Source organism: Triticum urartu, chromosome 7, assembly GCF_003073215.2.
Source record: "Triticum urartu cultivar G1812 chromosome 7, Tu2.1, whole genome shotgun sequence".
NCBI lineage: Eukaryota > Viridiplantae > Streptophyta > Magnoliopsida > Poales > Poaceae > Triticum > Triticum urartu.
The window spans coordinates 341,132,525-341,152,733 of NC_053028.1; the positions used below are offsets into that span (position 1 = coordinate 341,132,525).

Below are 20,209 nucleotides of genomic sequence, written 5' to 3' on the forward strand. Positions count from 1 at the left end.
AAAATCGATCAATTTATTTTGTCAAATTAGAAAACAGAAAATGAATAAGAAAACAAAAAATAGACAGATAAAGAAAAAAAGAAAAAAAGGACAAGAAAGAAGAACAAAGGAGTAAAATGGTTGTAGACAACCACGTTGGTCTGATTGGTCTAGCTGGCTATTGTAGCTAGCTTGCACAAGGAGGTCGTAGGTTTGAAACCTGGCGCTCAATCTCTTCTACACCACTTTAAGACAGAGACGAAAAGGGAAGCTGGGCCGGCCTAGTTCAACAGGGTGTGTGTGCGCGCCCATTTGCGTGCACTGAAGGAACATGAATCACTAACTAAGGATTACGTCTTCCAAAGATCAATCTCACCTCTATAGATTATGACAAGTGACGTGTTGTATGTGGGCCACTTGTCACAACCTGAAAGTTTTTTTTTTCGCAGATCTGTTTATTCAAAACATTTATCTCTTAAACCGTGTGTCCAAATCTTGAACCGTTTTCACTGCTGGATTTCTCGTGTCGATATCTTCAAAAACTAGATCCCGTATTAATAGGTTTTGACATTTTTTAAAGAAAAAGCGGGACGAAAAAATTGAACTGGCAGCACGTTTCCCCCTTTTCGGAAGCTGTTTCTGAGAGTCATGGCCGTACCTCTCGCAGAAAAAAAAGAAAACATATTTTTCTTCGTTTCCGAAAGGCACGGCCGCACCTCTTGTGAAAGCAAAACCCTGCCTCTCACAAAAGAAAAAAGAAAAAGAAACACGTTTTTTTCCGTTTATGATAGGCTCACGGAAGCAAAATCGTGCCATTCGCGGAAGCAAAATCATGCCTCTCACAGAAGAAAAATACAAAAAAATTTCCGTTTCCGATAGGATCATTGAAGCAAAATCGTGCCACTTGTGGAAGCAAAATCGTGCCTCTCGCGAAAAAAATACGTTTTTTTCATTTACGAGAGATACGACCGTGTCTCTCGCGGAAGAAAAACTGTGACTCTCACGAAAGCAAAACCATGTCTCTCACGAAAGAAAAAAGTAAAAACGCTTTTTTTCTGTTTCCGAGAGGTACACTCGCAGAAACAAAAAATGAAAACACATTTTTTTTTCTGTTTTCGGAAAGCACGGCCGTGTCTTTCACGGAAGCAAAATCATGCCTCTCGCAGAAGTAAAATCGTGCCTTTCGTGGAAGAAAAAAACATGTTTTTTTCCGTTTTCAAGAGGCACGGCTATGCTTTTCGCGGAAGTAAAACCGTGCCTCTTGCGGAAGCAAAACCTTGCTTCTCATGAAAGAAAAGAAAATAAAAACGCAGTTTTTCCTGTTTTCGAGAGCCATGACCATGTCTCTCGCGGTAGCAAAAACATGCCTCTCGTGAAAGAAAAAAAATTACATTTATCGCGCAAATTTATTTTATATATTTTTTAAAAAATTAAGAAAGACCGATGAAAAATCGAAAAGTTAAAATAACTCAATTTTTTTTCTTCTAAAACACTCAAAACACATGCGAAAAAAATTAAAAACCAAAGAAAGTATCTAAAACACGACACATGACGACGGCTGAGAGCATGCCAAATAACATGCTCTCAGCCTACATTATTATTAGCCTTCCGAAGGAAGGCTCGTCAACTAGTTGCCCCAGCAGGGCGCCGTTTAGGTTTGGCTGAGCGCATCGACCATGCCGGACGACCGAACGCACGAAGCAAAACCATAATGGGCCAGCCTAGTGACGCTCGAAGACGAAACACATTCAGGCGAGACGGAACGGAGCGTCGCACTAGGCGACATATAGCTCTGGTACGTTGAGGGTCCAGCAGCTTAAACCCTCGGTCCACTGCTGTGCGAACCTTCCTGCGCCCTTTCCCCTCTCCGTCGCGGGACGACGGTGTTTTCCAAGCTGAGGCGCTTCGTGGGCTCCATGGCGGCGGCGGCGGCGCCGGTGTCCGGCCATCTCCGGGCGCGGTGCCCCTGCTCGCCCTTCCGCCACCGTCGGCCGGTTCCTCCGGCCCTTCCCCGCCGAACAAGGTAGCTCCCTGTTGCCGGATTAATGAGGTTTTCGCTTTGGTTGGTTGCCTGCCTGCTCGTTTCCAGAAAGGTGAAAAGGATAGATACCGAAATTAAATTTATTGTTGTTCGTGACCGCAGAAGGTGATGTTTTCTTTGGTTCATGGGTAGGTGGCTATGTGATTATGCGCAGCTGCTATTCGCTAGGCCATATATCTCTGCATTGGATGTCAACAGATTGTTTTTTATACATACGTATTATATAAAGCCCCATGATGAGGAACCAGCAAAGGCCGTCAGTTGTTCGCTTCTTGGGGTCGGGTGGGCATGAATAAGAGCCACCTTCGACGCCGCCCTGTCCTTTCTCTTGTCCAATGGCTGCCATAGCTGAAAGAAGACGGTTTTGAAGATGCAATCAGCAGGATGATTAATCATAACGTGCCCAATACTCAATTTATTCCGAACAGTCCATAATGCCCATTTGACAACTTATTAGTTTCAGATGTAATGTTCGCTTTTTTTTCCTCTCTTCTTATCATAGTTAAGAATTTCAGTCCTATAAAATCTAATTTTCCAAATGTTTCTGGCTGACAGGCAACACTATTCCAATAGTTCAGACATTGGAATTAGAGAAAGCGGGGATTTCAGGCTTGGATTTTATGCCAACTTTAATGTGCAAAGTAGCAAACAAGAATGGATGAATGAGAGCAGGAAGATGTTTTATCTCAGAACCACCAACGGTGTCAGCAATAACATCCACAATGGAGCCACTCCTCTAAGGGCTGAAGATCTAAATCATGAACAACCCTCGGGTTCAACCTATCCTTCCATGTATAACAATCCAAGAGAAAGAGTGCCATCTAAATCAACTGTGAATAGATATGCCAATACAGATTTGGTCAAGTGTAGTTTGACAAATCGGTTTGCCCATGCTGTGTCGACCCCAACGAGTGTTGTTAACAATCACAACAAACTATCGAGCATGCCTAGTAGCTCTAAGGGGGAGATTTCTTTGCATGATTGGTCATCCATGGAAGCCCCTCTGCCTAATTTCTCAAATACGGAGGCAACTTCAGAATTTGATGGCAATGCTAATGTTGGGTATGAGAATAAACACAAACTTTTTGCCAAAAAGGTGGCTCCATCTTCCCCAGAAAAAATATCCTTGACCAATGAGTCTAAAAGCACACGGAAGGCCCTTGCTGGCATCTATGACGAAGTTTTGGTTGTTGACAATATCAACTCAGCTGAGAATGTTGTTCGATTGCTTACTACAAAGTACAAAAGCTTTGTTCATGCATGCGACACAGAGGTATTCTATATTTAACTAAAGCCCTGCTTCAATTATTTATTTCTCTAGAATGATTATGCTATATTCGTTATCAGCCACCATTAGATGCATATAAAGTAATAATTGGCAGCTGGGCAATAAATTTCTCTAGCGGAATAATGTCTCTTTACAGCGATGTTTCATGGATTGCATATGTTTTGTCCACTCTACATATTTATCACTAGAAGTTGATTTCTGATGGGCTATGGTCCCCAAATGGCCTTTGCCTCAAGAAATGGTTGATGTTTGGTTTGTGTCCCTCCATTATGAATTTAAGCTAAGTCGATAAAATCTCCTCCAAATGTTATGAAGAATGTTAAAATAGATACATTATAAGCAGTAAGTATTGGATTCTCATGGTTGCAGGTGTTAAGAGTACTATATATATAGCCATGTAGCCTTTTGTATTTACCCCATTCTATAAGGGGTCTTCTGCATATTTCCTGCACTTGTACATGTATATATACTGGCCTATGGCCACATTGGAATACAAGTTGCATATTCCTAACATGGTATTAGAGCTTTAGGTTATTTTTTTTCCGCACGCGCAACTCGTGCTAAGATCCAATCCCGCCGCCGCGTTCCTCTCTCCGGCTGCCCTGCTCCACGCCGTCCGCCACTCCTGCCTAGGCGCCGACGCTGCGCTTGGCTGCTGCCTACCCCGCGTGCAGCTTTCTCCGCTGCCACTGCTCTACTCCCGATCCGTTGGCACTTTTACCCACCCAGCCACGCCCGCAGGTCTCGATCTGCCTCTCGCTGGACGCATCCGCGCCTGACAGCCCCGTTAGTGCGCGCGGGATTGCTGCTCCATCTGTGCGAGGGCAGGCGCTTCATCCGATCATGACTCATGAGATCAGCCGGAGCTGCCCGTCGTGATGTGTGCTTCCTCGCCTGCACATGGTGTTCCTGCATGTGACATGTGCCTGCACAAGTCGTCCACTTGCTGCTGCTTTCCCACATGAAGATCCTGGTTCCAGCTACTGTTTGATCCTCGCCTGCGTCGCTCGAGGCTTCTTCAGGCTGCTTCCACGACGCTCTCCCGTGAAGGCCGCTACCTCTCGTGGCCTCTCTCCCGTGACAACCACTGCCCCCGCGGGCTCGATTCGGCCGCCCTCTGTTCGAATTGATTCGTGCCGCCACCGGATTCCGCTGCCACCCACTGGATCTTGCCAGTCCTGTGTGCTGGTGCTTCTTCCTGGTGTCGCTCGGCTGAAGCTTTGCTTCGTTCTGCTAAATAAATAAATAAATCATGGTGTCTCTCGTCCGCTGTTCGATGATTTCAGATGGTGTTTTCGGTGTTCCCTACACTAACCCCGTCTCGCACATGTGCCTTTCCTCGGTTCTTGGTGCTCGTCTGTCTATACAGTCGTCCCTTGAGGCGACTTCCGCAGGATGTGCTGGTCACTCTTCTGTGGCTCCTCCTGCAACCTCCGAACATGGTGATTGTCGCTCTACATCGACTCCTCTCGCGACTTACATCGGCTGTGCTGGTGCATATGACTCCATCGACCGCGTCTCGCACACGCGTCTTCCTTTGGCTTGGTGCTTGTCTGCATATAGCCTTGTCTCCTTCACCGGCCTTTGCGGACGCTGGTGGTCATGCTACACCGCCTCATTTAGCGGCTTCCATAGGTGGTGGTGGCCGCCCCTCTCCCGGTGTTACTGCATCGACTACTTCAGCTCTGTCCTTCACTAAGGAGGAGATTGCGCGACTTCACGCCCTGCCGAGTACCTCTGGCTCTCTATTCTCGGGTGCATCTACGTCGACCTCTTCAGTTGAGCAGGAGATTGTGCGACTTCGATGCCTGCTAGCTCCATCTTCCGGTTCTTCATCGACATGTTCTGCTAGTTCTGCTATCGACTCTTCTGGCATTGAGAGACCACCTTCTACACAGTCAGGTACATTTCCATGGATTCTTGATACCGGAGCATCTTTTCATATGACTCATGATTCATCCACTTTGTCTTCTGTTTGTGCTCTTGATTCTCCTGTTCATGTTCTTACTGTCGATGGTACCGCCCTCCCGGTTAATGGTTGAGGCACTCTTAGCACCTCAACTTTTCATGTTCCTGATGTTGCCCATATTCCTCGACTTACCATGCACCTTCTTTCTAGTGGTCAGATTGTTGACTCTGGTTGTCGGGTCATTCTAGACTTTGACTCATGTTCTGTTCTGGACCGTCACACTGGTGCTCTCCTTGGTGCTGGCCCCCGACGCCATGACTCGCATGGTCTCTGGGAGCTTGACTGGCTTCACCTTCCCTCCGCTGCTACCGCCGCCAGTCTCTCCGCCTCTGTTGCCTTGTCTACTAGCTCTTTTCAGCAGTGGCATCATCGCCTTGGTCATTTGTGTGGCTCTCGTCTCATCTTCAGTTCGACGTGGCCTTCATGGATCCGTCTCTGGCGGTGTGTCTTTAGACTGTCAGGGTTGCCGGCTTGGTAAACAGATCCAGTTACCTTATCCTCATAGCGAGACTGTGTCTCGGCATCCTTGCGACCTTGTTCACTTTGATGTTTGGGGTCCAGCTCCATTTGCCTCGAAGGGAGGTCATCACTACTATATCATCTTCATAGATGATTTCTCTCGACACACATGGATATATTTTATGTCTTCTCGTAGTGAGGTATTATCCATCTATAAGCGTTTTGCTGCCATGGTTCACACTCAGTTCTTTAAGCCTATTCGTGTGTTCCGTGCTGACTCTGCTGGAGAGTATATCTCCAAGATGTTGTGTGGTGTTCTTGCCGAGCAAGGTACTCTTGCTCGGTTCTCTTGTTCTGGTGCTCATGCTCAGAATGGCGTGGTTGAGCACAAGCATCGTCACTTTCTTGAGATGGCTCGTGCGTTGATGATCGCCGCCTCTCTTCCACCTCACTTTTGGGCTGAGGCTGTTTCTACTACCACTTATCTTATCAACCTTCAGCCGTCCACTGCTTTGCAGGGCGGCGTTCCTTTCGAGCGTCTCTTTGATCGTTCTCCTGATTACTCGACGCTTCGTTTGTTTGGTTGTGTTTGCCATGTTCTTCTAGCCCTTCATGAACACACCAAACTGTCCGCTTAGTCTATTGAGTGTCTTTTTAGGCTATAGTGATGAGCATAAGGGATATCGTTGTTGGGATCCTGTCGCTCGTCGAATGCGTATTTCTCGGGATGTTACTTTTGATGAGTCTCATCCCTTCTACCCGCATCCATCTTCCTCGACCTTTTCAGTGGAGGATATATCTTTCCTCACTTTTCCTGACACACCTATCACTTCCGGTGAGCCCCTGTCCATCCGTCCCGTTGCCCCCGCTTTTCCCACTATTGCAGATCCGATGCCACCTTCTCCTATGGTTTCCTCACCTCGCTTGTCACAGGATTCTGCACCTTCATCCCCAGTGACTTCTTCGTCTAAATCCCTGAGTCTACCTCGGCGATTCCTCCTCGTATTCTTCCATCTTTTCCTTAGTATTATACTCGTCGCCCACATGTTGTGGATGCATCTACTGATGAGCCATCTACTTTTGATGTGCAATCTTCCTCCTCTCAGCCTACTTATGGATTGCGTCCTTGTCCGCTTCCGCTTCCGCTTGTTGATTGCCTTGGTTTTCCAAGCGTTGGTGCTGCTGTTCTTGAGTCGACTTCTTATCGTCAAGCTGTCGTTCATCCCGAATGGCAGTTTGCGATGGCAGAGGAGCATGCTACTCTTGAGCGCACTGGCATGTGGGACCTTGTTTCTCTTCCTCCTGGTGTTCGTCCAATCACTTGTAAGTGGGTTTACAAGGTTAAGACTCGCTCTGATGGTTCTCTTGAGTGCTACAAAGCTCGTCTTGTGGCTCGTGGCTTTCAGCAGGAGCAAGGTCATGATTACGATGAGACTTTTGCTCCTGTGGCCCATATGACCACTATTCGCACACTTCTTGCCGTGGCCTTTGTTCGTCACTGGTCTGTGTCTCAGCTTGATGTTAAGAATGCCTTTCTTAATGGTGAGCTACGTGAGGAGGTTTAGGGCGTGTTCGGGAGCCCTCTGGCTTCTGAAATCCTCGTATCCAGCCTCAGAGTCCAGCCGAACGGTTCCAATCCTGGTTATTGGGCCGAGAAGCTGGCTCTGGACTACGTGCAAAATCGACGGAGTCGCGGAGCCGGGAAAAGCTAGCTCCAAGGAAACTGGGAAGCGGGAGTTGAGAGAAATTACCTGTGCCTGCCACCGCGAAGTGAGCCCTGCGTACCGCTTCTCTCTCGTCAACTCCCTCCAGCGACTCGTCCCCCCTCGTCATACCCACAGGCCCCCTCCATTCCCCTTGTCCTTCCCGCAACCCTAGCCGCCGTCGTCCTCTCCTCGCGCGCGCAGCTCGCCGCCGTCCTATCCTCGCCAGAACAGCTCCCCGCCGTCCTCTCCTCACGCGAGCAGCTCGCTGCCGTCCTCTCCTCACGCGAGCAGCTCGCCGCCGTCCTCTCCTCGCGCGCACAGCTCGCCGCCGTCCTCTCCTCGCGCGGTGGGGCGCTCGCCGTCGGTGCCGTCGGTGGGGCACTCGCTGTCGGTCCTCTCCTCGTGTGTATGTCCGTGCGTGCTCTCGTGCCCGTCATTCGTGTGACATGGTTGTTAGCTTTTAACGAGAAGCTGCCGCACCGAACGGGATCGAAACTCGAGTTGGGGGACGGATTTGAGGATTTTTCAGCCCTGGGTAACTACCGAACACGCCCTTACATGCAGCCTCCACCTGGAAGCGGGAGTTGAGAGAAATTACCTGTGCCTGCCACCGCGAAGTGAGCCCTGCGTACCGCTTCTCTCTCGTCAACTCCCTCCAGCGACTCGTCCCCCCTCGTCATACCCACAGGCCCCCTCCATTCCCCTTGTCCTTCCCGCAACCCTAGCCGCCGCCGTCCTCTCCTCGCGCGCGCAGCTCGCCGCCGTCCTATCCTCGCCAGAACAGCTCCCCGCCGTCCTCTCCTCACGCGAGCAGCTCGCTGCCGTCCTCTCCTCACGCGAGCAGCTCGCCGCCGTCCTCTCCTCGCGCGCACAGCTCGCCGCCGTCCTCTCCTCGCGCGGTGGGGCGCTCGCCGTCGGTGCAGTCGGTGGGGCACTCGCTGTCGGTCCTCTCCTCGTGTGTATGTCCGTGCGTGCTCTCGTGCCCATCATTCGTGTGACATGGTTGTTAGCTTTTAACGAGAAGCTGCCGCACCGAACGGGATCGAAACTCGAGTTGGGGGACGGATTTGAGGATTTTTCAGCCCTGGGTAACTACCGAACACGCCCTTACATGCAGCCTCCACCTGGGTATTCTGTTCCTGTTGGCATGGTCTGCCGTCTTCGTCGCTCTCTCTATGGCCTTAAGCAAGCCCCCCGCGCCTGGTTTGAGCGTTTTGCCTCTGTGGTAATTGCCGCTGGTTTTTCAGTCAGTGCTCATGATCCAGCATTGTTTGTCCACCTCTTAGCTCGTGGTCGGACTCTTCTTCTCTATGTCGATGACATGATCATCACTTGTGATGACCCCGAGCATATTGCCTTTGTGAAGGCCCGTCTTAGTGAGCAATTTCTTATGTCTGATCTTGGCCCTCTTTGCTACTTTCTTGGGATCGAAGTCTCTTCTACATCTCATGGCTTTTTTATTTCCCAGGAAAAGTATATCCAGGATCTTCTTGCTTGTGCCGCTCTTAATGATGACTGCACTATTGAGACTCCCATGGAGCTCAATGTTCACCTCCGTGATACTGATGGTGACCCCTTGTCTTACCCGACGCGTTATCGTCATCTTGTCGGATATCTCTTATCCAGTCCATATTTTGAGTCAGTTTGTCTCCGCTCCCACTTCGGTTCACTACAGTCACCTCCTTCGTGTTCTCTGATATCTTCGTGGCACGATCTCTCACTGTCTGTTCTTTCCTCACTCCAGCTCATTACAGCTTCAGGTCTATTCGGATGCTATGTGGGCTAGTGATCCCTTGGATCGCCGTTCACTTTCTGCTTACTGTGTTTTTCTTGGTGGTTCTCTCATTGCCTGGAAGACGAAGAAACAGACTGCAGTTTCCCGTTCGAGTGCGGAGGCTGAGTTGCGAGCTATGTCTCTTTTGACGGCAGAGGTGACTTGGTTACGGTGGTTGTTTCAGGACTTTGGTGTTTCTGTCACTACACTACTCTTCTACTGTTTGACAGTACAGGTTCTATTAGCATTGCGTGCGATCCTGTGAAGCATGAGCTCACCAAGCATATTGGTGTTGCCGCTTTTTATGTGCGCGCTGGTGTGCAGGATCGGGTTATTGCTCTTCAATATGTGCCTTCCGAGTTACAGTTGGCGGATTTGTTTACGAAGGCCCAGACTAGAGCACAGCATGGCTTCTATCTCTCCAAACTCAGTGTTGTTTATCCACCATGAGTTTGAGGGGGGGTGTTAGAGTACTATATATATATAGCCATGTAGCCTTTTGTATTTACCCCATTCTATAAGTGGTCTTCTGCATATTTTCTGCACCTGTGTATATATACTGGCCTATGGCCTCATTGGAATACACGTTGCATGTTCCTAACAGCAGGAGCACATATGATCGTAGGTTACTGCTGGGATAGCAGCTTTGCTGACAACTCATATGTTCTACCCGCAAAAAAAGAAAAAAGAAAAAAGAAAAGAGAACTCATATGTTCATCACTTACGCCAAATGGTCTAATGTTGCTTATTCACGACAAGCAGGGAATGGTATTGCATGATGCACACTAAGCTCATTAAAATGTTCTGACTTTGGGTAGCACAATCTTATGCAGGTAGCAAATATTGATGTAAAAAAAGAGACACCGGTTGATCATGGAGAAGTAATATGCTTTAGCATCTATTCAGGAAATTTGGATGCACATGCCGATTTTGGAAATGGCAAAACATGCATTTGGGTGGATGTGCTAGACGGTGGGAGGGATGTCTTGATGGCGTTTGCTCCATTCTTCGAGGACATGTCTATCAAGAAGGTCCAGTTTTGTTCCTCCTTATTTATTGTGGAGTAATCTCTGACTATTGTTTCCCCTTTATGTGTTGTAACATTTCCTCGTGCCTCTTCATGTAATCCTTTTAGTTCTGTTCTTTTGTAACGTCTTACCTCAACAAACCTATAACTCCAGTGCCAGTATTTACTGTTGTGGATTACGTTGAAACAAATCGGATGTATTGCACTATTTTTATACTTGTGCATTTCATATAACAGCAAAATACCACCAGACTACATATCCAACAACAAATGTATATAGTATCACTGGATATTTCAAGTGCATACTGTTTTCTGATTGCTTGTGGTATCATGCCTTGATTTGCTTCTTCCTAAAACAAGTTTGCTGCTAAGATGCCATTGTGGCCTAGAAGCTGCTATATTTCAAGTGGCAATCTCAAAAAAATTACATGTTACAGATCACTCATGTTATATCAACTATTGCAACCTTTATTTTTTATTGAGTTGGTTGAAGCCATCATTTGTTTTTTCTCTTCATCATGTAGGTTTGTCATAACTATAGTTTTGATAGTCATGTCATTGAGAATTATGGAATCAAGGTGGCTGGGTTTCATGCTGATACAATGCATCTTGCACGCCTTTGGGATTCTAACAGGAGAACCGATGGTGGATATTCACTCGAAGGACTTACAAATGACCCGAGAGTCATGAGTGATGTTGGAAATGATTTAATTAAAACTGGAAAGGTATCAATGAAAACAATCTTTGGTACAAAAAAGATTAGAAAAGACGGAGGTGAAGGGAAAATTGTATATATTGAACCAGTAGAAAAGCTGCAAAGGGAAGACAGAAAGATGTGGATTTGCTATTCATCATTGGATTCAGTCAATACACTGAAGATTTATGAAAGCCTGAAAAGCAAGCTTGAAGCAAAAGAATGGATTTTCGATGGTTGTCCTAGAGGAACAATGTACGATTTCTATGAAGAGTATTGGCGTCCCTTTGGTTCCCTTCTTGTGAAGATGGAAACAGAGGGAATGCTTGTTGATCGTGCTTACCTCTCAGAGATCGAGAAAACTGCTGCTGCTGAGCGGAAATTGGCTGCAAATAAATTCAGGCAATGGGCATCTGAATATTGTCCAGATGCCAAGTACATGAATGTGAATAGTGATATACAACTTCGCCAGCTTTTCTTTGCTGGCATTGAGAACAGGTATTGTCGCCTTTTTGTGCCGATCTATTATTTAAGGTTCCAACATTGGAGGTCTTCTGGATTTCCATATACCATCTCCTATGATACTCTATCTTAAATAGTTTGTGACATCTTTAGGTTCTTAACAAAGCAATGTTACTAATTCTGGTGTTGATCTGAGTTAGCGTGCATTGACCCTTTGTGATTCATATGCACAGTGTGACACAGGCTATAGATTGTATGCTAAATATTATTACCACCCACACTTTGCTGCGAAGTATAAATATTCCTACATTACTTAGTCTACAACTCTACATTCTATTCATAGAGGATGCCTTTTTAGGAAAGAATATAAGTGGTTTTGTTAAATTTCTATCCTTGCAACTTAAGATGTATCTAATGATCAAAACATTTCAAGTATTTGAGAATCAAAGTTAATATTTAAATGATTTTGATCTGATGGTTAGTATAATTGTAGTGTTTGCTTCTTTTAGTTGGGTTTTTTCCTTAGGAGCCAATTTTAGGGTAAAGTAAGATAAGATTGATTTTTTTGTTGTTTCTGTCATTTATAATGCTTCATATCAACAAAAGGGGGAATTGGAAACTGGATCTTCCTTTGCATTTGGTTGGGCCTGCCAGTCATTCTGTGTATAATAATTCCTAAAAGGTGTAAACTGAACTCTCTTTAAATATGTACCTGCTCGCCAATAGCCATTGCTTGTGCATGATTTTTAGGACTGTTAAATTCTCTAATCTTTGTGGTAGGCATAAACATGGTGAGACCTGGCCACAAAGTAAAATGTTTAAAGTGCGAAATGATGAAAACGTAGCTCCAGAGGGCCAGAAGGCTTCGAAGTTCCGCACAATCGAACTTTCTGGTATTGTGGAAGATCTGAAAATTGATATGTTCGCCCCAAATGGGTGGCCTTCAGTCAGCATTGATGCATTGAAAATATTGTCTGGTAAGATACCCATGGATCAAATTTACACAATAGAAGACGACCAAGAGCGAGATGAATATAGCAATGGTTCAGAACTTCCCGAGCAGGATATAGAAGCGGCATCATCATATGGAATTGCATATGAACCGTTTGGTGGAGGAAAGAAGGGAACAGAAGCATGCCATGCCATTGCGGCTCTGTGTGAAAGGTCCTCTATCGACAAGTTGATATCCAGCTTCATTCTTCCCCTGCAGGTTAGCCTGCTGATCTTATTTATACCGACTAGAGCTGTCGTTCCCACCTTTACTTATAGGATGCATTTACAATGCAAATCAAGCTGTGCGACATGCTCAGTTCAAATATTGTTTACCTGGTGCTCCGCGAACCATTGAGTGGCTATTTTGCTCATCATGTGATATGGCGGCCTTTTTTAGAGGAGGCATGGGTGCAGCTAAAGTTGGTGACGTGTGCATCGTCAAGTATGAATTTTAGAAGCTTGATTAATGCTGTTTGTTACTTGGCGCAAAATGGGTTCATATGGATTCTGAGAAATTCCCATGATGCTACTTGTACACTATGACTCTTCGAGTATGTTTAAAGGTTTATGTGTGCTGACATCTGCTTGTGGGGTCAAGTTAACCTTGAAGTATTAGTGTCACGAGTATTGTTACTCTTAAGTCAAACACTATTTTATCCATGATAGGGAGATAATATATCATGCAAGGAAGGGCGCATTCACTGCTCGCTAAATATCAACACTGAGACAGGGCGCTTATCAGCACGAATACCAAATTTGCAGGTATGCATCTTTTGCATTTCATTTGTTGTTTTAAACCAGCATCTCCCCGATAATAACAGCCCACTTCTCAGTTGTTATAAATGCAAGGTGTATTGTATACAAGAAAAGAGTGTTAGAAACAAACAAATGATAGGTGTATTTTAGAAGAATCGAATACTCACTCCGTTCCAAAATACTTGAAGTTCTAGGTTTATCTTAAGTCAAGCATCTTTATGTTTAACCAAATTTATTGAAAAATATACCAACATCTACAACATCTAATTAGTTTCATTAGATTCATCATAAAATATATTTCATGTTATATAAATTTGATGTTGTAGATGTTAATATATTTTTGTATACATGGCCAAACTTAAAGAAGTTTGACTTAGGACAAACCTAGAACTTCAAGTATTTTTGGAACGGAGGGAGTATGTGTTCAAGAAAGAATAAAAGATGCAAATAAGCACTACCAACTTCTGCTCACCAGTGTGCTTGTTTTGGTACGATACTAAAAGCTGCTGTTTCACAGATGCTCTTATCCTAGATGGGCGTGTTATGTATATGCACGTTCTCTGCTGCTTCTCCCGAGCTATGCAAAGGAGACTCTGTGAACTGCTATGTAAAGGAGACTGTGTGAAGTACTTAGGGACGAAGTTACATATGCTATAAATTTCATAAAGCACACGAGCTGATGATAGGTTCAAACTTGAGCATTCACTAGTGGCGTTAGTATAGTGAAATTAACCTGCATTGTCTTTTGGGAAAGCCTTCATGGCTAGTTTTACTTCATATGAAAAAGCGATACATCATCCACCATAGGCTAAGAATAGACGAGGGTGGACTCTCCAGCCAGAGACGGAGGATAAGTCCTGGCCCCGGTCGCTAAAGAATCAGCAAAACGATCTGTTTCACGCGGGCAATGCTCAAAAACTATCTTACCGAACTCACCCCTAAGATTAAAACAATCATCAATGATGGGTGCTGCGCCTGAAGAGGACCAATCCTTCAGTACAATCGCTTCAGTCATGTAGGCATCCTAGGTAGGACCAATGAAGAAGTTTTCCGTGGCAACAAAGTCGACATTGAGCTTTTGCATACCTTGTGGAGGTTTTGTCCATCTAAGCTGCTTTGTTGGATGTGCTACAGTATTTCCAGCATGCGTATAGTTCAGTGCGAGGGCTTGGATTGCTGATGCTGACCTTTCCACAGTCTGACTCTCCTCACCATTTACACACCGATGCCTTTCCCACCACAAAAAACCAGCATCTAACAGCATAGAGAGAGGCCATGGGTATTTGGCTGAGGTATACCTGGTTTGCATCAGAGTTGCACAGTAATTTCTCAAGAATAGCTGAGCCAGCTCTACCGATCTCTAGAGCTTGATTGATCTTGTCTGTTACTCCCAGCCTGCTCCAAACTTTCCTAGCTCGCAGGTGAATAATGCATGTCTAGTATCCTCTTTGGCCTTTTCACAGATTGGACATTGGGAAATTGTTCCAATGTGGCGATCAGCAAGGACAACACGGCACGGGATCACACCACGAAGCGTACGCCACATGAAAATCTTCACCTTCAATGAGACATTTAACTTCCGTGACTGTTTCCAAACGGGGTTTAGCAGCGATCCGCTCTCCCCTGAATTCTGTTTCAGAATTTCTCCGTATGTCGACTCCCATTTAAGATGGTAGGCCGATCTGACAGAGAACGTGTACGACTTTGTGAATTGCCAAGCCACGAAATCCTCCATTTCACCATCTGGCAGCAGAATCTGGAGGATTCTGTTGGAGTCGACATCCCAGAAATTATCCTGGACCCAAGCCAGGACTAACACCTCTTCCAGTTACTATTTTCCGTGGAACTGCTGGAGGGGATCGATGGGTCATCCCAAATGTGGATGTTGGCCCCATTATCCACTCTCCAAATGCATCCCTTCTTGAATGTTTGGATTCCTGACCATATGCTTTGCCAGACATAAGTTGAGCCTTTCTTCAGTTCAACTGACAAAATATTCCCATCAGGGAAATATTCGGGCCTCAAGATCCCCGCACACAAGGACTGATTATATTCAATAAGTCTCCAGCATTTCTTAGCAAGTAGTGCTTGGTTGAAACTAGCAATATCATGAAAATCCCATACCTCGTTTTTCCTTTGGTATGCACATTTCCCACCAAGCAGACCAGTGCCTAGTTGTTGGTTGTCATCAACTCATCATCACCCAACCAGTATCACGGATCGCGTCAGTGATTCCCTTGAGATTTTTTGCAGGAGCCTAAAGACCGGCATTGCATACGTTCGGATTGCTTGAGCCACAGCTTTTAGAAGCACCTCCTTGCCTCCCATGGACAAGGTCTTCTCCTTCCACCCATTGACTATTTGGCTAATACGTTCCACCAAGTGCATGAAACCTTGGTAGCGCAAGTCTTCCAGTCCACAATCCGCTAGGGCATCTCGGAAGTCCTCCATCGTACGTACTGGATGTGCATTCCCTCCTTTCTCATGAGAATAGATTATCTCATTGAAGTCAATATAGATCCGTCAAGCTTTCGTTGCAGCTTTCCCGCCTAATTTGTACCATTCCCTAGTTGCAGTATCTTATTGGTGCCGTTAATATTATTTTGAAACTCAATGTGCATGAATAATCTCCCTTGCAGAATCAACCTGCACTTGAAAAGGATCGATATAAGATCCGCCAAGCTTTTGTTGCAGCTCCAGGGAACTCTCTTGTTGTTGCTGATTATGGCCAGGTATGTTAAATGCCAAATGATGCTCTTAGTATTTCTTTGTCTCTTGGAATCGCCAAATCTATTTCACCCTGATGAAAGATACATTTCCATGTAGCTGGAGCTGAGGATCTTAGCCCATCTTACTAGTTGTAAAAGCATGCTGGATGCTTTCAAGGCTGGTGGTGACTTTCATTCTAGAACAGCCATGAATATGTACGAGCATGTACGTGATGCTGTTCACGAAAAGAAAGTACTTCTTGAGTGGCAACCTCAACCAGGTCAAGAGAAGCCTCCAGTGCCATTGTTGAAGGTACTTGACTCTGTCACTAATATTCTGACAGTGGCATATGTTTTAAAGCTATGCTTGGTTTCATTTGAACTGTTTAAGGCAAGAGCGGGTGCCCACGGCCTTCGCGTCATTCTGCCGTCCACTTGGGACGTGCACTAGTGTCACTGATCCTCATTTGTACTTGACCTCCTAGGAGGATTGTATCAAAACTCTACCTTTTCAATGCAATGAAATGCAAAGGTCCTTTGCATTTTCTCGAAAAAAAAATTGTTGGTTCCACTTCAATGCAGTTATATGTAGTTAGCAGTTTACTTGACCAAACTCATGCACTTCTGTAAATGGTTGAGGATGATTGCATACCTTTTGGATCTGTGAAGTTAGCATTTAGAATGGTGTCGTTCCGCGAAATTTGTTGCATGCCCCACTGCACTACACAAAGTTGTCAAATGTCACTGTTCCACCCAAGATTGATGCACTCATTCTGGCATGGGGCGTTCATGAAGACATGAAACCAAGCATGCCATATTCATTGTTTATCTGCTTTGGACACTCTTCTCACTTAATATTTTTGGCCTTGCATCTCCAGTACTCCTCTCACGCATGACAGGATCTTGCGTTACTTTTTTCTACTTTCACAGCAAAGTAACTATTTAATTAGATTGTTATTGAGCATGAATCTTCTGCATTTGCAGTTTTTGTGTATTAGATGCTTTTGCTTTGTACTCTGTAGAATTGTGTTGTATGAAACTAAATTTGATGTCTTCCTTTTGATTTCAGGATGCTTTTGGTGCTGAGAGAAGGAAGGCTAAAATGCTTAATTTCTCTATTGCATATGGAAAGACAGCTCAGGGACTATCCCGTGATTGGCAGGTATGAACTCTGATCATCTGCATTTTGAACTGATTAGGATAGTTGGTGTCAACAACCCAACCCAGGTATGTTTAGGAAACAACTTCATTAGGTCATCTCTTACACACTTAACCCAGATGTATGCGTCAGTTGAACATTGTTCTTTATCATATGTATGTGCATCAGCTACGAGTAACATGTTGCACTTTTCTCATCTCCCTCCTGCCTCTTGTGCCTAGGATGTATTCTCCTTTGGCCTTCATTCCTCCACATGCTTATACAAATATATATGCAGGATCAGTACTTCTGTTTGATAGGTTATATTAATTACTGTTATGGATTCAACTTGATTGTATTGCAAGGCCCAAGGGGCCAGTGGCGGAGCTACAGCAAGGCCGAGTGGGCCATGGCCTGCCCAGTCCATGAGTTTTTTCTATTGTATACCTACTGTTGGGCCATGCAAAATAAGCCCAGATACGTATTTCCTTCAGCGGGCCTGCCCAACTAATTGGGCCAAGCTCCGCCACTGCAAGGGGCATATATATATTACACAAGACTTGGGGTATAAGGAAAGGAAACATAGCCTAATAGGACTCCTAGACCTAATACTAACACTCCTTAACAATTACCACCCAAGAAAATATTGATCCAGGATGGAAATCAGATCAAAGACTGATATATATCTTGTGCGCAGCAACTTTTATTCAGCAAACCCTCTGTTTGTTTCTACTGAATTATAAGTTATATGTGAAATTAGCTCTATTTGTTGACTATACTAGCGTGCTAGAGAAGTGCTATGGTACAGTTTCACAAACAACATATTCTTAGAAAATATTACTATGGTGCAATCAGTTCAGGTTTTATAGCTTACCATCTTACTAGGTGTCTGTCAAGGAGGCAAGGGATACACTCAAACTCTGGTACAGAGATCGAAAAGAAGTTTCAGCTTGGCAAAAGAGGCAGAAAGAGCTTGCTCGTGAAAAATGCGAAGTATACACATTGCTAGGACGGTCACGCCGCTTTCCTAACATGACTCACGCACCCCATGGTCAAAAAGGTCATGTTGATCGTGCTGCTATAAATGCACCAGTGCAGGTACTTGGTACTGATCAAGTGATTATGGCCCAATGTCTGTGATGCTCGACTTCTTTCTTTGTTTGGAAAATCATAAATAATGATGCATTTTCTATTCAACAGGGCAGTGCAGCAGATGTTGCCATGTGTGCAATGCTTGAGATAGAAAGAAATGCTCGCCTTAAGGAGCTTGGTTGGAGACTCCTATTACAGGTTGATATCACTTTTTTGGTTTTTCTCTTCTGACAACAAAGTAGGACTTGTACTAAGAAGTACTACGTAAATGGGAAAGGCAAAATGCGATAGTTACATCATACTCCCTCCGTCCCAAAATTCTTGTCTTAGATTTGTCTAAATGTGGATGTATCTAGTCACGTTTTAGTGTTAGATACATCCGTATCTAGACAAATCCAAGACAAATTTTTTGGGACGGAGGTAATACTTTATAACTAACAACTAACTAGTCAGTTTCCTTGCAAAGTATTCTATTCCAACCCCAGATCTGGCCTAATACGACATTTTTTATCGGCATTTCTCAGGTGCACGATGAAGTGATACTGGAGGGCCCTACAGAATCTGCTGAAGCAGCCAGGGCCATCGTGGCAGAGTGCATGTCCAAACCCTTCTATGGAACCAACATCCTGAAGGTGGACCTGGCTGTTGACGCCAAGTGTGGAAAGAGTTGGTATGACGCCAAGTAGAAGTTGTTCTCGCATGCACGGACACGGCGGGATTGGGCTGGTGTAGATATTGCAGTTCCAGTAGCGGCAGAAGCAGTGCAAGCATTGAATAACGGTAGTGGTGGCACGAAGGAGTTGCAATGCATAGGACTCCCTCCGGTCCATATTCATTGTCTTTGTACTAAATCAGCGACAATTAATATGGATAGGAGGGAGTAGCAGAAATCTAGTACGTCGATTGTATTAGTCTCCAGAGTTTAATAGGATCTTTTGGTCTCCAGCGCTCAATAGGATCTGATGAGGTTCAGATAAGTTAATCGTATGACAGGGCAGCTGTTGTGCGTGTTGTTGTTGAGGTTTAACTACTTCAGTGACCTATTGCATTCCAGTGAGGCCTAACTCTGCTGCGGTGTTTATTCATGTTGGTCTGAGGGAATTGCTCATTTATTCCCAGTTCTGGTCTGCTGGCAAACGCTGGAATTTGATATAAATTTCTCCAGGAATCAATTTAGACAGTGGTTTGTGATCCATTTTGCCGTTTCAACTCAACATTTTACCTATTTCACCATTGTCTGACCAAGTTTTCCGTCCATCTAGCTGTGGATCTCAGGTGCCTAATCTGGTGGCGATAAGGCTTCGGCCTGGTCGGTGTTGTAAACATAGGCACATGAGATGAGATATTTCGCTTGGCAGAATTTTACCCTCCGGGTCTAGTGTTTCGGCGCGGACTTCGAGGTTCGCCGGAGTAGTTGCCGGAGAAGACGATGGAGAGGAAGGAGAGGTGGCCGGCGAGGTGGGGGTGACCGGAGTCGGCGGGTCCAGGCTGGATCCGGCCGGATCTGGCGCGGGCAGTGGTGGAGCTTGGCGGGGCGGCGAAGGGCGGCGGCGTCCAGTGGCGAAGAAGGGCGGTGGCGCGGGGACGCGGGCGGTGGCGAGCGGGCGCGGGCAGCGGCGTGCTCAGGCGATGGCGGGCGCCTCGGGCTCGGAGGGCCCAACCCGGGCTCGGGCGGGCCGGTGCGGTGGGCGGCGGCGGTTGCTGACATGTCGCGCCCTGATTGGCGCGGGACGGCGGGACGGCGGTGCGGTTGTGTCCAGCGAGGTCGGACACGTCCGGCGGCGCGGGAGGAGCGAGGCTAGGGTTTTGCTCCGAATTTTCGGGGGAGAGGGTCTTTTTTATAGGCAAGGGGAGTTAGGAGAGTCCAAATGAGGTACGGTTTACGCCCACACGATCATTATCCAACAACGGAGAGCATGGTGGGGGTTTAGATGGGCTAGTGGGCTGTTGTGGAGGGGTGTTGGGCTGCAATGAGAGAGGAGTTTTTGCGGTTACCCGGTTAACCGTTGGAGCATCAAATGACCTCCAAATGGAACGAAATTTGACAGGCGGCCTATCGGTGATATACCAAGGCCACTCGAAAAATCTCGGCCCATTCCGAGAACTTTTTTTATCCCGCTCAC

At 45.9% G+C, this 20,209-nt stretch overlaps 1 protein-coding gene across 1 annotated transcript; it reads left to right on the forward strand.

Moving 5' to 3' along the window:
• Window positions 1-1,797: 1,797 nt before the first annotated feature.
• Window positions 1,798-19,281, forward strand: LOC125518356 (DNA polymerase I A, chloroplastic-like). The gene is made up of 12 exons (XM_048683231.1): window positions 1,798-2,002; window positions 2,576-3,293; window positions 10,050-10,247; window positions 10,768-11,435; window positions 12,180-12,609; window positions 13,059-13,154; window positions 15,788-15,880; window positions 15,975-16,169; window positions 16,926-17,018; window positions 17,880-18,092; window positions 18,195-18,284; window positions 18,611-19,281. Exons 1-12 carry the CDS (start codon window positions 1,896-1,898, stop codon window positions 18,770-18,772), a joined length of 3,063 nt encoding a protein of 1,020 aa, XP_048539188.1. The 5' UTR covers window positions 1,798-1,895; the 3' UTR covers window positions 18,773-19,281.
• Window positions 19,282-20,209: the final 928 nt, after the last annotated feature.

Excerpts from the sequence above, each read along its gene's own strand:
- LOC125518356 (XM_048683231.1), top strand. The coding sequence starts at position 1,896 with ATGGCGGCGGCGGCGGCGCCGGTGTCCGGCCATCTCCGGGCGCGGTGC. Across the intron at positions 10,248-10,767 it reads AGGACATGTCTATCAAGAAG|GTTTGTCATAACTATAGTTT; the intron begins GTCCAGTTTTGT and ends TTCATCATGTAG. Across the intron at positions 17,019-17,879 it reads GACTATCCCGTGATTGGCAG|GTGTCTGTCAAGGAGGCAAG; the intron begins GTATGAACTCTG and ends CCATCTTACTAG.